The sequence below is a fragment of the Rhinolophus hipposideros genome, assembly GCF_964194185.1.
Source record: "Rhinolophus hipposideros genome assembly, chromosome: 18".
Lineage (NCBI taxonomy): Eukaryota > Metazoa > Chordata > Mammalia > Chiroptera > Rhinolophidae > Rhinolophus > Rhinolophus hipposideros.
The window spans coordinates 53540982-53561232 of record NC_138064.1 but is presented as its reverse complement, the minus strand read 5'-3'; the positions used below and the strand labels follow the sequence as shown (position 1 = coordinate 53561232).

General features: G+C 35.5%; 1 protein-coding gene across 4 annotated transcripts in view; it reads right to left on the bottom strand.

Moving 5' to 3' along the window:
- The window catches only part of CDK13 (cyclin dependent kinase 13), a gene marked incomplete at its 5' end in the record, with an annotated part of 105780 nt that overhangs the window by 69262 nt on the left and 16267 nt on the right, over window positions 1–20251 (bottom strand). For all 4 annotated transcript variants that reach the window (XM_081080024.1, XM_081080026.1, XM_081080025.1 and 1 more), the window contains 4 exons: window positions 2930–3100; window positions 4566–4705; window positions 6105–6275; window positions 11646–12308. In XM_081080024.1, coding sequence (XP_080936150.1) covers window positions 2930–3100; window positions 4566–4705; window positions 6105–6275; window positions 11646–12308 — 1145 coding nt within the window. The remainder of the gene's footprint in view (window positions 1–2929; window positions 3101–4565; window positions 4706–6104; window positions 6276–11645; window positions 12309–20251) is intronic.

Here is a 20251-nt window from a genome sequence, read left to right as displayed (position 1 = left end):
AGAAATAACAGGTGTTGGTGAGGCTAGAGAGAAAAGAGAACCACCCTCGGGCACTGTTGGTGGGACTGCAAATTGGTGCAACCACTATTGAAAACACGATGGCAGTTTCTCAAAAAATTAAAAATAGAACTATCATATGATCTACCAATTCTTCTGGATATTTATCCAAAGGAAACCAATACACTAATCTGAAAAGACACGTGCACCCCATGTTCACAGGAGGATCACTGCAATAACCAGGACATGGAAACAACCTAAGTGTCCACGAGAGGATGAATGACTAAAGAAAATGTGGTATGTGTACATAAAATGAAATAGTATTTAGCCTTCAACAAGGAGAAAATCTGGACCTTTGCTACCAAATGGATGGACCTTGAGGGCATTACGCTAAGTTGGTTGCCAGAGGCAAGACATGCGGGGTAGGTGAAATGTGTGAAGGTAGTCAAAAGGCACACATTTCCAGCTATAAGAGAAATAAGTCACAGGGATGCAACATACAGAATAGTGACTGTAGTTAATAATGCTGTGTTGTATATTTGAAAGTTGCTGAGAGCAAATCTTAAAAGTTCCTATCACAAGAAAACAAACTGTGGTAACTGATGTTAACTGGATTTACCGTGATCATTTCACAACATATACAAATATTGAATTACACTGTTGAAACCAATATATCAATTATATCTCAATAAAATAAATAATTTTAAAAAGGGATAATGTTTTAAATTTTATACTCCCTCACATACTCTAATATATTTAACTAATAACTGGCACCTAAATCTAACTTTTTACATCATAAAACATTTTCTTATTTATCATGACTCACAATTACAAACAGAATTATGGTGGGGGAAAAAGGAGATGAGGGTACAAATACATGAAAAGCTATGATGTATAAAATGCAGTGCTAGGAACTGTGGAGCAATTAAAATAAAACAAAATAATAAAGGCTTCATGGAATTTATAATCTGGTAAAGAAAGTAAATCATGACCATAAATACACAGAAACTATGAATACTTTACATGTTCAGAGGTAGTAGTCTTTCAAAAAGGATGGACAGGATTATAATAAGTAGAGCGCATTGATTGGTTGATTCAGCAAATTAGTCATTCAGTACCTTCTGTAGCCTAGCCACTGAGCTAGGGAGGGGGGTGTAACAGTGAATAAAAGGGTATGGTTCCTATCCTCATGTGGAGAAACAAGTAACAAATCAATACAGTTATTCTGGAAAAGGTTATGAAGAAAAAGACTAGCTATGGCTCTTAACTTGTATGTGTCTATATGCAGTAGAAAGTGGGACAACTGGTCCGGTAAGGCCTCATTAATGAACAAAGCAACATCCAGGCAGAGAGACCAAGTTGATGAGAAGTCAGCCTTTCAAATCGTGAGTGCACATGTTTATGTGTGGTGTGTTTGTGTGTGTGCATGCGTGCGTGGTTAGAGAAGTTTAAGCCCAGGGAAGTAGCATGTTGAAAGACTTTAAGGCAGAGAAGTGCAATGGAGTATCTGATGACTCAAAAGACCAATGTGACCGAAGTTTGGTGAGCAATCAGAAAAATGGCATGGTGTTGGAAAAACAGGCAGGGGTGTGATCCCACAGATCAAAGAAACAGGAGGTGAAGTGTATGTGGGAGAAATAACAAATATATCAATTTGGCTAAAGTACAAGGTTAATAAAAAACATTTGCACACAACCCTCAGGTATAAAATTTTAATTTAATTCTTACTTCACAGTAAGAGAAATGTTTCCCTTATAGGGATGAAGGAGTAACAGGCTCAAAAGGGCTAAAAGCCTTGCTAATAATAAGGTTGCACTGCTAATAAGCTAAGTCACAAATCCCAGACATACTAGCCCAAGCAAAACCAGTATCCTTTCAACCACTAGTAATGAAAAATAAGGTTAAAAATACAAACTGGGTTATAAAGTCAGGCTACAGAATATGGGCTTTATTATGGACAAAAACAAATGGAAGTGACATCAATGAATGATTCTGATGAGCTCCACAGCACACACAGAATACATTCAAGCAGAAGTTCCTTTATGCAAAACAATTACTATATATTGTATCAATCATTTTGCAATGCATTCCCCAGAATGAGAGAGAGAGAGAGAGAGAGAGAGAGAGAGAGAGAGAGAGAGAGAGAGAGAGAGAGAATGTGTATGTGTGTGTGTGTGTGTGTGTGTGTGTGTGTGTGTGTGTAGTTAGGGACAGGAGGAGGCTAAGTTCCATGTTCAATCAGAACATACTTATTTTAATCTTTTGTAGTTAGAGTTAATTTGAAACACGGATTCTGCTCTTCAAAAACCACAGATTATAAATAAGTTAACCTTGGCTCCAAAATCTTACTCTGAAGATCTAAAACCTACTGGCAGTAGAGACTTTCTTTCTCCCATCATATGCTGCCCTAATTATAACTACTTCAATAAACACACCAATCGTTTTTTTTTCAGGTTTTCTGATAAAAGCCAACCATATACCATTGCAGTTTATTAAGTTCTATTTTAGGTTAAGATTTCTGCCTCCACACTTTTAGAAATAACATATAAGCCTACTATCAAGTTTCTTTATATATTAAGGCATTATAACATTAAAAATGTAAGGTAAATATATTCTAATAGTACTACAATCAATCACTAAAAAATGAAGACTAAATACTATATTGATGCTCAAAAAACAAATACTACTAGCAAACACTTTATGTGTCATACTAGTAAATATGCTTTGATGTCTATGTAGGTGACTCAAAAACCACTAAAGTAAATAATTCTTCAACATAACTACATTTAAAAATGTAGTTTGACTTTATGGTAATTGTTCTATGTATCTAATACTCAAATGTATCTAGTAATTACTCAAATATCTATAACAAAATCTGCAAGATAGCAAAATCATGAGACACAGAACTGGTTACGTAAGTATGCACACATACCTTTATCCTTCTTAAAATCCAAAGCATCTTCTTTATCAGTAACTATCTCCTTCATATTGATAATACTCTGGTGAGTAAGCTGCCGGAGTATTTTAATTTCTCGAATTGCTGTAATCGGAAAGCCTTCCTTTTCATTATCTAGACGTACTTTTTTTAAGGCTACCATTTCTCCTATTAGAAAATTAAATAAAATCAGGTTACCACATGACATTTTTCTTAATTTTGAATATATTTTAATTCATAATTTCTGTTCCTACCTCTTGAAATTACAACCCACAAAATATATTTTAGTTTGCAATATACCAAATTATAATGTTGACAGTTCAAGAAATTAACATTCTGGTTAAATAAATTATGGGATATTTATCCAAACTGTAATATACAAGTGTATAAAAAGACGGGGTAGGTCCATATGTATTGTTATTTTATGCTCTCCAATATACATTAAATGAAAAAAGCAGGATGATGAAGAGTGGATACATTACACTATCATTTTTAAAAAGGAAAGGAGGGGAGGACAAATATATCTAATATGCTAATATATGCAGAAAATCTCTCTGAACAGATGAGAAAATTCTGTAGATTGTACAGGTAAGAATAGATGCTCAGACATAGTAATTTGCCCAAAGTTGCCCAGTTACGCACTAGTGAAAGTGGGATTCCAAATCTGGTTTAGTTGTCTCAAAAGTATGCGCTCTTCTCCCCATACTAAATAGCCTCATAATTTAGGTATGAGTTTGTACTGGATAAAATCTAAACATTAAATTAAACACACACAGGTTCTATTACAAGAAACTATTCATCATAATAAAGTTTTGCTCAATCTACTTTGGAAAAGAAAAAGAATTCTGTACTTACAAATTTTCCAAAAGAAGAATGTTTATCCTTTTAATCATTAAAATGTATTTGATTCTTTTTTATGGAATTCTAAAATGAGGGTGATTCCTTGTTTTAATAAACAGCTTTAAAAGTTATAATTTAATCTCTTTCTGATAATGCATCATTATCATATTATAATTGCCTTCAGGAGTTTCTAAGTATAAGATAGTTTCCCCTGTGTTAAAAGGCCTGAAATAGCTATGTGATTTTAATCTACTGGTTTATTTCAACAAGAAATTATAAGATTATACACTGGCTCTGTGCATTACTTAGTAAAATACATAGCATCTGACAGTTACTTTTTCCTCTTCTGCAAGGACTTTTAAAATTAAAACTGTCTCCCAAGTTCCTGATTATGTTCTGAAAGATTAAGCTGCTAAATCCGGCCTCCAAATAAAGGGTAATTTCTACAGAAAAAAAAAATATTTTGGCTAAAATAAAAGTGTTGTATAAAGCTTACTAGAACAAAATTGACTACTAAGAAATAAGGTCAAGATACTTTTTTCCTCTGATTACTAACAATGTAAGAATTTATTCACCATAAAAGAAACCAAAACCCATCATTATGCACATGACAAATACTAAAGGAACACTTTAAAAATATATACATGTATATAAACCCACTTACATATACTCATATCTTACATAAGTGCACATATAAAATAAAAAAAACATGAAACAAAAACATGATAAACTAGAAGAGAAATACAAATGATATTCCATAGGCCCAAAAATCCACAGCATTTGGCATTCTTACCAGTGTCTTTATCCCTGGCTTTGTAAACTTGTCCATAGGTACCTTCTCCAATAATTCCGATGATATCAAATTTATCCACGCAGCGTTTTCCCCAGTCAATATCTTTCTCTTTGATTTCACCATAGCGAGGCCCACATATTCTATCAAATATAGTTCTGAAGTTTTTATATACAATCAAGTAAATTGGATACACTGTTTAATACTCAATATCCAACCTCCACCCCATCATATACTTTATTTCCTCTACCATTCCATATTTGTGATCTAAGACAAGTAACTCTGGGATTAGTATTATAAATTATCTTGAAAGTCAAGGTATCATTCACCATACTAACCCTTCTTCCGTAGACTAGCACTTAAACTGGGAAAGAGAAGTAAAGCTTGTATGAAGGACTTTCAGAAATAAAACATAATTTTTCAGTGAGTGGACAAAACTGATACTGGTATGAAGAGTCAAGTTCTCTAACCAACCTCCAGAAAATTTTGTTTTTCATTCTTTGACTACATATATTAGCTTTCAAAAGATAAAATTTGGATAATGAACATTACCAAAAACCTAACTATAAGGCTTACAGACAAACGTAGACTTATGGCTAGGTAAAATTATCTTAAAAATGGAAACACCAGAAAGACTTTTCGTCTAAGAGAGTACAGAAGTATCAAAATCAACTCTCAGGAATCCACACTTTAAGTGTGTGCGTGTGCACGTGTTGTCATATGATAAATACCTGATGTTCTTCAAAGAGCTATGTAATTCTGTAGTATTTTAATATTCTGGTAGATAACAAATTCAAAAAGAGGAATAAAGCTATTAATACTGAAGGAGATACTATCTTAACAGTTTTCTAGCTTTCTGCTCCATACTAGAAAATCACCTCATACTCCTCAGGGTGTTGTTACCTGAACAGCAATGCTTAAATTGGATCTAACTCAGTCTTACTCACATTTTCAATTGGTTAAATAAAAGTAAAAATGGAATCAACATTCTCCCCCCTTAACTGAGGAATAGGTTTCAAGGGAAAGAGTTATCTCCACGTACTTACTTATCTCCACGAAGCTAATTTATAACACAAATTTCAAACCTTCTTCGATTCCACCTCTTGCAAAATGAAGAATGAATTCAGTTATGGGAACAAATGGAGCTAAAACCAAAGGAAAGCAGAGCAGCTTGCCCATTACTAATTTTGTTTGAGCTCACTGAATGCCACCTTCCACCTTGTCCAATTTCGGTGATTCTGTGTTATTTAAATATCTTAATTATAGAAGTTATTGTATTGAACACATACAATAGCCCAAGAAATTAATACATTACAAATTGTGACAGAAAATTAAATGTGATTTTATTAGTCATTTTGAATAGGTATGCAGGCAATTATGAAAATTTTTTTTCAAAACGCTAATAGAATTTATTCATATACTTAAGTTAAGGAATAAATACACTTTTTATTATTTTAAATATTAATTTTGTGTTTTATGATTTTATGATGATCCAGAATCATCTCTGATCAATTTAAGAGCAGGTAGAAAGCAAGCACATACTTAGGCCTCCTTTTACTATGTAACTGTGTTGCCGTTTTCTTTTCCTCCGGACTCTTGGACAGATCATCTCCTCCTGGTAGCTCAGGGGGCAGTGGTAAATCAGCAAGTAGACATCGGAGTTTCTTTTCTACTTCTTTTTTAACTGCTTTTACTGAAATATTTCCTCGTAAACTAAAAAAAAGAAAGGAGTCAGACAAATAACAAAACACAAAAATATATTTCGTTGAAAAATTAAAATGCAGCCACGTTTTACACTTAAGTAGCATGCAATGGCAAAATACTAAACTGAGTTTCTTTACTTTCCAGCTAAAATAATATACTATATCCAACTGCAAAATATTAAATGTGGGGGTAAAAACGATACAGAACTAGATCAAAACTAAGGAAATGTGAACAAAGTATGGACTAGCAATAATGGTCCCTTAATTGTAACAAACACACCATACTAATGTAAGATATTAATAGAGGAAACTCTGTGTAGGGTATATAAGGACTCCCTATAGCATCACTGTAATTTTAAAACTGTTTTTAAAAAATTGTGTATTTTTAAAAATTATATATAATTACTATAAAACTACATTAAAATCGAAAGTCAACTGGTCATGTTTTACAAGAAAATTTATTGATTTTGTAATAGCACGGGTTTGATTCAGTGAAGGGACAAAAGTTGTCTTGTAAGAAATAAAAAAAACTACATGCTGTTAGTCATCTTGCCCATTTAAATAACCACAAACAACTAATATAGCTGCACCCCTTTTCAGGTTAATTTTTCTAAACTGGACACTGATTCTTCTAAATTTTTTTAAGGCTCTAGCTTACTAGAATTGCAAGTGAAACTTTAAGCTTAGTTATGTACTTATTATGAATGAATAAAGAGCTATGACTTTTAAAGTATATCTGAACTTGATAACTGATTTTAAACCTCCCAGATATTACAAAATCTGTTATCTAATAATAGAACGTGTTGAAAGAGAATCATAAAAGGACAGTAACATTTGGACTTCACATACTTACATGGCAGTTATGAGTCCCGTAATGAAAAGATTTAGTGAGACTACACTGTGGTCATAAGTTACTAATAAAGTTATCAACATATCATTTAATTTTATCTTCCATTAGTTTTGAACATTAGTATTATTGTAGAACAAATGGTTCCTTTAATACCATCTGATAAAAACTATCAACAATCATAATAACATTGTACCTGTTCTTCATAACCCTGTTACTCCCTAGAAGGTTCTTTAAAAGAGAAAACATGCTCAAAAGAAAACTGGTTTGCAGTTTTATTTTTAAACTAATAGTATCACAGAGCCCACTTTTTAATTTTATTGTCCCATTCAACAAATCCAACAAATCCAGATCGCACACCCCTATGTGCCTTGTATTACATAAGGCACTGAAGAGGTAACAACAAAAACAATAACAAATGCATTAAAATAGTGTTCCTCTCAGAAAAAAGCTTACAGTTTTTTGGAAGACAACATCAGGTAAGCAGCAGGATAAAGTCCTATACAAACAGATACCCAGAGTAATGTGCTGACTAAAGGGTAACTAAATCAGGATTCAAAGACAGTAAAAACTTCTTTCTAGAAAAGACTCCGTTTGAACTCTATCTGAAAATAAGCCTATTTAAAATAATTTATTTAGAAAACTGTAATCGCTAACCTGTATTTAGGCTTTACTCAAAAATTCTCATTCATCTGAGGATTCAAATCAACATTTTTTGGGGGGGAAACTAAACTAAAAGTCTTAATTTTACTTAAAATTTGAAATTTAAAAGACTGCCTATATTCAAATATATCATTATATGAACTATCAAATTCAACAAGATTCCCCGACTTAAGAGAAATGAAATATTGTTTTCCAAGAATAACATTATATAATTAAAAACACTGTATTTTCACTGAATACCTGCAATAACCAAATAGGAAATGTGATTTTTTAAAAAGTTTCCATACACTACAACAAAAACAATACAATGCCTAACAAGAAATGTACTAGACCAATAGAAGAAAATTAAAAAACATTTGACTGATGAACATAAAACTAGATCTGAATGAATGAAAAGAGAACATGTTTTTGTATAGGAAACTATAATGCTGTAAAGCTGTCAGTCTCCAAATTAATCTATTACATTAATAGAGTCCCAAACAAAACCCAAGGAAGAGTTTTTTAAATACAACTTGACAAGCTGACTGACATTAAAATTTGTCTAAGAATAAAAGCAAACAACTGCCACGAAATTTCTAAAAAAGAATAATGAAGTGGGATTTGCCCTGTCATACGGTCAGCCTGTCTAAAAAGATCGCAAACTAGAAGCCAAAGGCTGGTTGAAGTCAAAGAACATATATTATTGTCTACCCAATGTTTTGTAAAACACTATGATTTAATTGTCAATATTTTTAAATCAGAAGATTTACATAAATATTCAAATTCCAGGCTTCTTAAAAAAAAAAAAAAAGAGGGACTGGCCCGGTGGCTCAAGTGGTTGGAGCTCTGTGCTCCTAACTCTGAAGGCTGCCGGTTCGATTCCCACATGGGCCAGTGAGCTCTCAACCACAAGGAGGCCAGTTCAACTCCTCGACTCCTGCAAATGATGGTGGACTGTGCCTCCTACAACTAACTGGACCTGGAGCTGAGCTGCACCCTCCACAACTAAGATTGAAAGGACAACAACTTGACTTGGAAAAAGCCAAAGTCCTGTTCCCCTTCCCCAATAAAATCTTTTTAGAAAAAGAAAAAGAAAACTCTAGCAACTCTGGGCCCAAATTCATGTACAGCAACAGCAACACTAGGTTGAGGCTGAATATCTGGGCTATTCACTAGTCAGTCATTTATCCCATCCCCACACTTTCACATTACCTGCCTACCCTGTAACAGAAATTTGAGTTTGAGAGCCAATATACCATGCATCTAAAGAAGTTGAAACAAAAGGTACTGGCAAATAAATAATAAAGCATGTTAATAGAAAAGAGAGTGCAGAAACATACAGGAATCTGTAAGAATTTTTATATATGGCACTACAAGTCAGTGAGATGGATTATTCAATAAATAATGTTACTAATTGGATCTATTAGTCTACAAGGTGATAGAGGAAAGCTTCATCTCTCTTCTTCATATAAAATCCAAAACCAAATTTCTGTGAGATTTCAGTTAACCTTTTTTAAATTTATAAACTCAGAAGTTTTAAAAGATCTAACTACATTTAAAAAAGGAAAAATATATAGCCAAAAACAAAATGAATAAATCAACAGACTCTGAGAGGCAAAGTTAAGATCCCTCACATAAGGAGCACCTACAAATCAATGAAAAAAAGGAAAATCCAGCGTAAAATATGAACAAGCAATTCACTAGGAAAAATAAATAGCCAATGAATGTTCAAAAAAAATGCTCTGAATAATCAGAAAGATGTAATATTAAATCATTATATATTTTAAAAATTGTCAAAAATTTCAAAATTGACAATATTCAGTGTTACTGAAGTAATTTCAATTTCATACATTTGGGTACACAAACTGGTACACAGTCTTACTGAGAAACAATTTGCCAGTTTCTATCAAACTTTTAAATGTGCATATTTTGCTCACAACTATACTACAAAAGCCTCTCACATGTACATGATATATTGACATAAGGAGTTTATTAGCTAACAATTACAAATCTAAGCAGAATAGTTACTAAGAGCATGATGCATCCATTCCTATAGATAGGAATACTGAACCTATCTATATCAACATGGAAAAATCTCCATCCAACACAGCAAATGAAAAAACCAAGTCAAAGAGTATTACACACAGTATGATCCTAATATATTTTTTAAAAAACAACATTATATGAAAACATAATTACCAATCTATCTTACGATTTTTGGAAAGCAATGGATTCCAGGTTTGGGAGAGAAGCACAGTTCACAGTGAGCCTAAAAGTTATTACTTGGCTAGGAAACAAGGAAACACTCAAAAACCAACAGGGTCGTGTCAAAAGGAGAGAATCAGCTTAAAGAGTTCCCACTGGCCAAATTTCAGACCTGGAACATCAAAAGGAAGAGTGACTAACTGGTATTGAATTCATCTTTGGTCACACCCATATTAGTAGTAGTACTCAGGAGTCTTAAAGAAACTTCTATATCCTGAAACATACAAATACATTCTAAAAAAAGAGCAAAGATGCAACAAAAGAGAAAAGCAGAAAAGACAGAAAAGAAAGTGGGTAAAAAATTTTTTGAATGACCAAGTATAAAATGTGCCCGATCTCTTTAAAAACAAATGCATAAAGAAAGAATGTCCTTCTTAAGTATTCACATGGGTACGTCCCGAGTTCCTGAAAATATAGTCAATAAAAATGTATCCCTAAAGCACATAAGAATAAAGTAGCGAACAACCAGTCCCACTTGTCCAGAATCACTGGATTCTCAGCAACTGGGTTTTTCTCTCACTAACGAAGTGACTCAATTCTGTCCTCATGCCTCCCTGTGCTGGAGAGCCCACTGCAGCACTCATCAAAACTACAAATCACTATTGTTATGAACCTCCAGTGCTCCTAACAAGTCAAACCTGTACGGCAGTTAGAGTCGTACAGTGGGTAACACCTGATTAAACTGGATGGGGTCTCCCGGCAATATTTTGGATTGTAGTTAAAAGACACCTCAGAAGGCATGAAACACAGGAACTGTTATTCATTTTTTATTTGTTTTGTTATAAAACTTTCATAATGCTAACCAAAGTGAGCACTTGAAAGACCTGCCCACCTGGCATTTTTATCCACTTGTTTTCAAATTCTGTAACGATGTCACCTAGGAAAATTGCCCATATAGCTGCTTTTTAACAAAAAATAGCGGGGAAAACAGCTCTAATTTCTTCATAAAAATAAAAATGAAAAAAATTAAGTAGCATACTAGGCAAATATCACACAATAGCATAATGCTTCCATCCTAGCATACATTTAAGAAACATTCTTAGAATTGCATTTACTTTAGACACACTTACCTTCATTATCTTAAAAATAAAATATTTCAATATAAAAAACAAGCCACATCCCCAATATTCATAATAGAAATCTGTAAACATGTTAAAGGAAAGCATTATGGGTTTTCTGTAATACGTAATTAATCTCTAATTGTAGAAAGTCTTTAAAAGTCAAGAAAAAACGACTAACAAGTGATGAATTCGTAAAGCCACCAAAAGTGGTAAATTTAAAAGGCCTCTGAAGAAACTTAGAAATAACCAAGATACATGCTTTATACCACGCAGAACAGACTCTTTCATAAAATGTCCTGTCTCTGATAGTATCATCGAGAAATCCTAAACCAAAATAAATACTGGCATTTCTAATTCCCAAACTCAAACTGATATTTATACATTGCATTCCTGGAATTCTTAGCCTAAACTATAATTTTGCCATTCTACAAGCAATGTGCTTCATTTTAAGACATATATAATAAAGAGAATTAATTCACTTACTTATAGTCTGTAAAGTTTTTTAAAGAAAAAAAAACTTGTATTTTTTTCTTTAAACAGTTATTGACCAAATTTTGGTGCTTACCTATTATCAGCATCTTTATCTTCGGGCAGCATGGGAGGCAAAGGTAAAGGTGGTAACGTAGAGGTCACTAGAGCCACATGCTGCTCCTTCTCCTTGGTGCCTATGCTCGGTGTCAGTGGTTTACTTTTCTCTTTAAGAGACGCTGGTTCCTCCTTTGTAGCAGCAGTAGATTTACTCTCCTTCCCTACAGTTGCTTTCTTGACGGCTTTATCTACAATCAAATTATTGTCCACCTTTGTTACCTGAAGAGGAGGCTTCGTTTTTGCCTTGTCATTTTTCACAGCTCCACCGCTGGCGGGAGAAGGTGCACGCTCAACCTTCAGTTTCTTCGCCTCCTTCACGTGGTTGGTCTGTGAGGCACTGGCACCGGCTTCTGTGTGCCCCTTGGTTGGTGTTGAAGTGTTCGAGGCCTTGGCAGCTTTGGCGGCAGCCTCAGCAGCCTTGGCCGCCTCTGCAGCTTTCGCTGCTTCTGCAGCTCGTGCTGCCTCTGCAGCCCGGGCTTTTTTATTCTTGTTCAATTCAGCTGCCAGGCTACTCTTCAGAGTTAGTGTGCTAGGAGAAATGCTAGAATGACGACTTCTGGATCTAGACAATCTGTGCCTGCTACGTGATCTTGAATGCCTAGATGAATATGGGCTTCTGCTTCGGGATTTAGCAGACCGTCTGGTGGAAAATAATTAAGAGTCAGAATTCAGAAAAGTGCAGTTTGAAATTTACGAAAACTTCTAATTCGAGCCATGAAATGAAAGAGATTTAAAGATTTAATTTCAAAATCATAATATAGTTTGTATGGGTTTTTTTTTTAAAGTACAAATATTATCTGATGTTCTGGTAGCTATAGTTTTCTTTAAAACAGGGTGACTGTCTTAACCTTGGTCTAGCCTACGAATGAATGTTCAGGCGGAGCTGGCAGAGATCTCTGTGAGAAGCAATACTATTAAGAATTAGGAGGAAAAAAGTGTGACAAGGCATCAGCGCTGTCTCAAAAAACAGAAGCCGGCAACAAGGAGACCAGTGGTAGCAGCAGTAGGGTGAACTCTGACCACTCTTCTACGAGGGAGACAATCTCTACATTTCAGAAGCACCCTCGCCCGTAAGCTCAGAAGTAGTGTTTGTTCTGTCTACGGCAAGAGTGAAAAAGATAAAACCTGTCATTAGGCAATAAGTAAAAAGTCTCTACATCTTGGAAAATACTTAATAATTACTGTGTAATTCACTTCTCAAAAATTACTAGAAAACATAAAACATTTAAAACCATGGTGGCAACCAAAGCTCCTCTAAAACAAATGCAGCACAGAACCCAGTGAGCTTTGCAAATCCGTATCAAAACTTAAACAAAACACAAGACAAAGCACTCATACCAACCCAGGTTATCTACAACTTACAGACAAAAAACTGACTTTAAAATACTAGGTTACCTAATCCCGCACTCGCTGCGTAGTAATCACATTGGTTATTATCCTATCGCCGCTCCCTCTCCCTCCAATACGCTTTACCCCATGTTGTGACCAGGGAGGCTGCCCTCAACACAGCCATCTTCTAGGTGCTCGTGCCATCTGTCAGTGGCAGAAGATCAGAAGGCAGAGAAAGGCTGGATTATTTCTTGCCAGCTCCCTCCCTTCTCTGGCCACATTTTCTGACAGAAGCTGTGTCCCTCTACTACCATGGCACCTGACAGGCACCTCTTTCTCCACAGCTGTCACCAGCCTCCAGTAACACCATTACTTCCCTTGCCCCTTTGGGCTGCCCTCTGTAACTAGTGAAAACATCCTTTGTAGGTTCCCTTAATCCACCCCTACGTCTATGGCCCTGCATTAAAGCCTCTTGAACCATCTGCGTTGGATTCAGTTTCCTTTTAGAATCTTGCCTGATCTAGTTGTAAACCAGGTCTTAAATCCAGACCTTTTGACTCTGAAGTAGGTAAGTTAACACAATGAACACATTAACATACTCCCTAAGAGAAACTTCTTGCTAACATTTTGTGGAAGTTATAGAGAGAGCCTAAATGGGGAGAAAGCAAATAAACTTCTAGAAACCCATAATTAAGATGGGTGAAAGAAAAGGAAGAACTAGACATTTTTGTTTATCTGGCATTAATATAGTATGGAGAGAAAGGAGTAGAAACATTCTACAATTCTAGTATGAAAAACAAAATGATTAGGTTTAGAATAAGCGCAAATAATATAAATCCAACTTCTCCCTCATTCACTCTTTCAAAAACATTTCAAAATGTACCAAGGGCCAACTAGTATTCAGCACTGAGCTACTGCTTCATACAAACTTCATATAAAGTATTCGTCACATTATTTTCGATTAATAAGAACAGTGATTTAGAAAATATTCCAACACTTGTTTATCATTAGATATCTATGTACACACTAATCCTTAAAATCACCAGTGAGCTTATAGTTATTCATGGAAATGAGAGGCCATGTTTGGCTAAATATAAAGTGATAAGTTGGTTGTAACGTATTTTGGATAACTTGAATACAGTAACCAAAAGTGTCATGTTAAACAATCAGCCCCTTTTTAATTTTCTCCCTAGTAAGAATTAAGAGTCTTGGACCTCAAAACAGGCCTGATTGATATAAGTGGTGTTTCCACACCTTGATCAGATACTGATGAGCAGCAGAAAAGCACACAGCAGGAGAAAGCAGAGAGACTGTCATCGCATCAGGGGTACACAGATCTTTTCTCAAACAAACTTTCCTACACTAGCATATAGACACATAAATTTTATTTAACTGGTAAATTTATGATCAGTGAATTTTACCTAAGAACTACAAAGATATTGGCTAAAAATCCCAACACAATTAACTCCTCTGGCATATTAAATTATTCTTTTCTGGATAGAATGTAAATAAGAGAGCTATCAGTAAAGACTTTTTAAAAACTTCTGCTCCATTAAAGGGATTTGTTTTTTTCTTAAGATATCTTGGGAATGACATATTATGGTATATACCAACTGAATTCTCCTAGACACATTCTCCATTCCTCTCCAATTGCTCTATTTCCTTCAAAAGTTCCTTAACTTTTTAATTTCACGTCCTAGTAAACTTGCATTCTCTCAGGTACTACACATCTGCTAATAAATTTCAATTCTATATTTACTGTTATAACACATAATTTGGGAATATGAAACGTAAATATAAAATTCAAGTTTAGGTCATTTTTACTAATGATCTAATACTTCAGCCATACAAAGTTATGAGGGTAAGAGAAGTAGATCTCTAAGACTGTATAACGAATCCCACCATGATGTCTTACTAAAAGAACTGAAAAGGATGGTATAGACAGCAAGTTCTTGTTTTATAGATAAGACTTTTCTTCTTTTTAAAAATGTTTTCTCTAGTACTTTTATACTACAGATTTTGCAGTGAATATGTATTAGCTGTTTCCTGTTTGTTGTTAATGTTTTTAAGGTTATAGGATCTCTTTAAGAAGTGAAGATACCTTCTGATGTTTCTAACAAGGTTTCCCAAATTCATACAACACAAAGCAGAACCAGGATAAAAATCCAGTACCCTGAAACCCAACTGCTAAATGCTCATTGTTAATTAGGTAGTGTCCCTCACAGAGAGACACAGCACGGTATACTGTTCACCTGATCAAATCACACAATCTCTCTGAGTCCAGGTCTTCTGAAATTGTGCCTAACTAGCAAACACTGATTCTCAAAAATTTTACTATAATATCCAATCCCTCATTGCATAAAAACAATATAGAACAGTGCTATCCAATAAAACTTTCTGGGATGATAGAAATGTTCTATACACGTGATATCCAATATAGTAGCCACTATTCACAGTATTTTTTAGCTTAATTTTTCTACCCTGCTTATACCCTCACATGCTAATAGCAGCTGAGTTCATTTCAAAAACTTGTTGACAACCCGTCAAAAAAAGGTATAAAACGCTTCCCATGCAAGGGTAGTTCAACATATGCAAATCAATAAATGTGATACATCACCTTGACAAAATGAAGGATAAAAATCCTATTACCATCTCAATAGATACAGAGAAAAACGTTTGACAAAATTCAACACCTGTTCATGATAAACACTAAATAAACTGGGTATAAAAAGAACCTGCCTCAACATAATAAAGGCCATATATGACAGCTAATATCATACTCAACAGTGAAAAGCTGAAAGCTTTTCCTCTAACATCAGAAACAAGATAATGATGCCCAATTCTCACCACTTTTATTCAACACAGCACTGGAAGCCCTAGCCAAAGCAATTAAGCAAGAAAAATATGAGGCATCAAAATCAGAAAGGAAGAACTAAAATTTTGTTTGCAGATGACATGATCTTAGACAGAAAACCCTTAAAGACTCTACCAAAAAGTTGTTAGGAATAATAATTCAGTCAAGTTGCAGGATACAAAATCAATATACAAAAATCAGTTGTGTTTCTATACACTAACAACAAACTACTGTAAAGAAAAATTAAGAAACAATCCCATTTACAATAGCATCAAAAAGAACAAAATGCTTATAAATAAATTTAACCCAGGAGGTCAAAGAAACTGAAGACACAAATAAATGGAAAAATGCTCCATGCTCATGGACTGAAAGAATTATTATTGTTAAAATGTCCACACTACTCAAAGGGATCTACAGATTCAATGAAATCCCTATCAAAATTCCAATGGCATTTTTCACAGAAATAGACAAAACAATCCTAAGATTCACATGGAACCACAAAAGACCTTGAACAGTCAAAGCAATCTTGAAAAAAAACAAGGCTGGAGACAACACACTTCCTGATTTCAAACTATATTACAAAGCTATAGTAATCAAAATAGTATGTCGTGTATTGGGATTATAAGAGCTCTATAAACTATAACAGGACTATGGCAGCATCTTAAATTTATCTCCTGTTTCAAATCTTCCTTCACCCAAACTAATCCACTTACATGTAAAGTGAACACCTTCCTCTAACATCGGTTCCTTGCCAGTCTGTATTTTTACTTTCACTACTCTCCTCCCCATTTACCCAGGCTAGAATTCTACCCAATTCCCTTGTGCCCATACCACATACCATCAATTGTCTCATTTTACTGATTCTAACTCTACATTCCCTTACATCCATACATCTCTGCATGTTTCCTACTGCTATGTAATAAATTACAACAGATTTAGTGGCTTAAACAACACAAATTTATTATCTTACAGTTCTGGAAGTCAGAGGTCCAAAATCAGTCTCAGAGGGCTAAAATCAACATGTCACCAGAGATTTATTCCTTCTGCAATCTCTTGGGAAAACCTGTTTCCCTGCCTTTTCCAACTTCTAAAGACTTTCATTCTTTGGCTCAAGGTCCCGAAACAATCCAACCTCAGCTTCCATCATCACATGGCCTTTTCTGACTCCAACCCTCCTGCTTCCTTTTATAAAGACCCTGTGATTACATAGTACTCATCCAGGATCATCTCTCCATCTCGAGACCCCTATTTTAATCACCTCTACAAAGTCCCTTTTGCCATGTAAAGTAATATATTCACAGGTTCACAACGGGGGAGCACTATTCAGTGTACCATGCCCTCCTCTTCTGTACTCATTACCTCTCCTCTCGGCTACCTTATCATCTGCAAAATAACTGATCTTTTCGTATCTAACCTGTCCCTGCTCCAATTATTTTTAGACACCATAACCACACTAATCCTCACTGTTCAGTGATTATCACATGTCCCCAATTCACTCACTGTCTTTATTTTTTAGTAGCTATTCAAAATCTTCACAACTTTTTTCATGTTCACAGCACCATTCCCAGTCTTTTCTTAACAATACCTTACTTTTCTATTTCACAGAAAAAACAACAACAAGGATTATCAGGCATGTCTCCTACCTGCAAACTGAAATCTGCGTCTCCATCCAGCTTCCATCGAGCCTCAGTAGCGGCGCTTCTCTTCCCACCCCAGGCTGAGCCTTTGTACAGGCTATGGGTCCCACGCTCTCTAGGCCCTCACTTCACAGAGCGTGGCCCACAGCCCCGCAGCACCAGCATCAACACAGAGCTTGTCAGAAACGCTGTATCTCAGGCCCCAACCCAGTCCTTCTGATTCCAAATCTGTGTTTCACTAGATCCCCATTAAAGTCTGAGATGCATTAGGCCAGGCTCCTCTACTGCAACTCTACTACTTGTGACTTCAACCTTTGCTGTCCAATTGCTATTTCCCCTCATGGAATAAATAATTCAAGTCTCTCAGATATTTAAAAACAGACCAGAAAAAAAAACAAGCAAATGATGGTAACCTGATGTTGTATTTCTACCTCTCCTTCCAGTTACAGCCAAATTCTGGCTCATACCCTCCTCACTGCAAATACTGCAGTGAACAGTGGCCCATACACTTTTTCTTGCGGGTGGAGGGAGGTGGAGAAAGGAAGAAAAACTAAGAACATCATTATCTGTGATGATCATGTTGACACACACTTAAAAACACTTCCTAACCACTTCCACTACCATTGTCCCCCCTGATTATTTTCTTACTTCTCTGGCTGTTTCTCAGTGTCCCTTAAGGATGTTCTTCACTATACTCATTCTCCTACAATAATTTAATTTATGCTTATGCATGGCTTAAATCATCACCTAAATACTGATTACCCCCCCCAAGTCATCCTACCTACTCCCAACTATCCTACACGCACCCTCAATATAATACAGCTAAAACTATTAAGCTTCCTCTCCAAACCCCCTTTCTCCGTAAATATACCCTATTCTCAGGCAATGGTGTCCACTGAAAGCAGAAATCCAGAAGTCATTCTACATTCCACAGTCCCCTCCTCCCTTCTTCCACATCCAGTTGATCTCCAAGTCCTGCCAACTCTATATTTAAGCATCTCTCCCGTTTTCCCATCTCTTTTATCCCCATAGCTACTATTCACATTAGATCCAACATCATCTCCCACTTGGCCCAATTGGTATAGAGACCCAATAACATAAAACATCATTTCTAAAACATGTTTACCAGGTTGCCCACCTCTAGTCTCTGCCTTTTCCAATTTACTCTCCATACCGCCATCTGAATCTTTCAGTAGTTATTCCTCTACCAAAACTTCAGGCTTGCACTGCATATAAAGACCCTGTCCAGCCACCCCAAAGACCTTGTGCAGTCTTTGCAAAACACATAAAGTGCCAGGCCTAGAATGTTTCTCTCATATTCCTCTTTACCTCTTTTATTTGCTAAGCAAAGGGATACTTCATACCAGAGCAACAGGTCTACCACACCTCCCTATGCCTTCCCTTATTAAGCCAGGCAGCTGAAGATGTTCCTTGTCTCATGATCCTACCATCCTTTGACCACCTCATTAGAGTCACAATTAGATAATCTGCCTTCCTCAACTAAACTGAGATCACTGTATCTTCATAGCCCTAACTAGCAGAAACATGGCAATGACAGACACTCAATAAACATTTCCAGAATTAAGTACATGGCTGACAGTGCTCCTACTGAATGTACTTCACCTTCATTAGCCTAGTATTAAGGTGCTACATGGTCTGTCTGGCCCTAACCTACCATTCCTTATCAAGTTCTGAATTTGCCTAATGCTTCTATCCATGCCTGGACTCCCAGATTCACCTACTGAGAAATTCTCTTCCCTCCATTTTCTAATTAAGTCCTATTCATCTTTCAAGGCCTAGATCAAAAGTCCTTCCTTATTCATAAAGCCTTACCACCAACTCCGAGAAAGAAGCATGCTCTTCTTTCTTTGAATCCCTATAGCACTTTATCTGCATTCTTCTTAAGATCTTTATCTCTCTTAACTTTGTATTTTATCTACCACACTGTCTACTAGACTATATCCTCTTTGGGGAGCGGAAACCAGGTCTAATTAATTTTATCATTCCACAGCCCATAATACTACACAAACAGTCGTCTTCTATTGAATAAACAAACATACTCCATTGGACTTCAGTTTACAAAACACTTTTATAAGCATTTTTCATTTGACTTACTTTTCACAGCAAGCAAGGTACAGAGAAAGCAGATGGAGAACTAAAATAAAAAGTGTTAAGAAATTTATTTACAGACCAGGAACTATGAAGGGGTAAAGTCAATATTTAAGACCAAGTCTTCCAATTTAAAGCCAGGCACTTTATTCTACACCCTTCCCTTCAATTTATTCAATTCTTATCTATCTTCACGGATCAAGCTCAAGTCCCATTTCCTCTGTAACCTCCCCATTTGCTGAAATCACACACACTTGTTACACACTGCCTTGTATTTTATATCTTTATCTCTTAAAAACATAAATTGCATTATGTCAAGCCTTTGCCTAAAACTCTCCAATGGCTTCTCACTGCATTTAGAATAAAAGCAAAAATCTTCACTGTGATCCACAAGACCCAAACTGCCTCTCATCTTTATTACATCCTCCTTCACTCATGAGGCTCTTTTCTGATTCTTCAAAAGGTCACCCTTCTCCCTGACTCGGTATCTTAGTACACAGTGTTTTCTCTTGGGATGCAGAGATCATCACATTGCTGGCTCTTTCTCGTCATTCAGGTTTCCATTTATCAACTCCACAATGAGAATTTCCTCCACTAGAAAGATAAATTAGCTCATATATAACCCCTCCTCCATCACTGTCTTGTTTATCACTA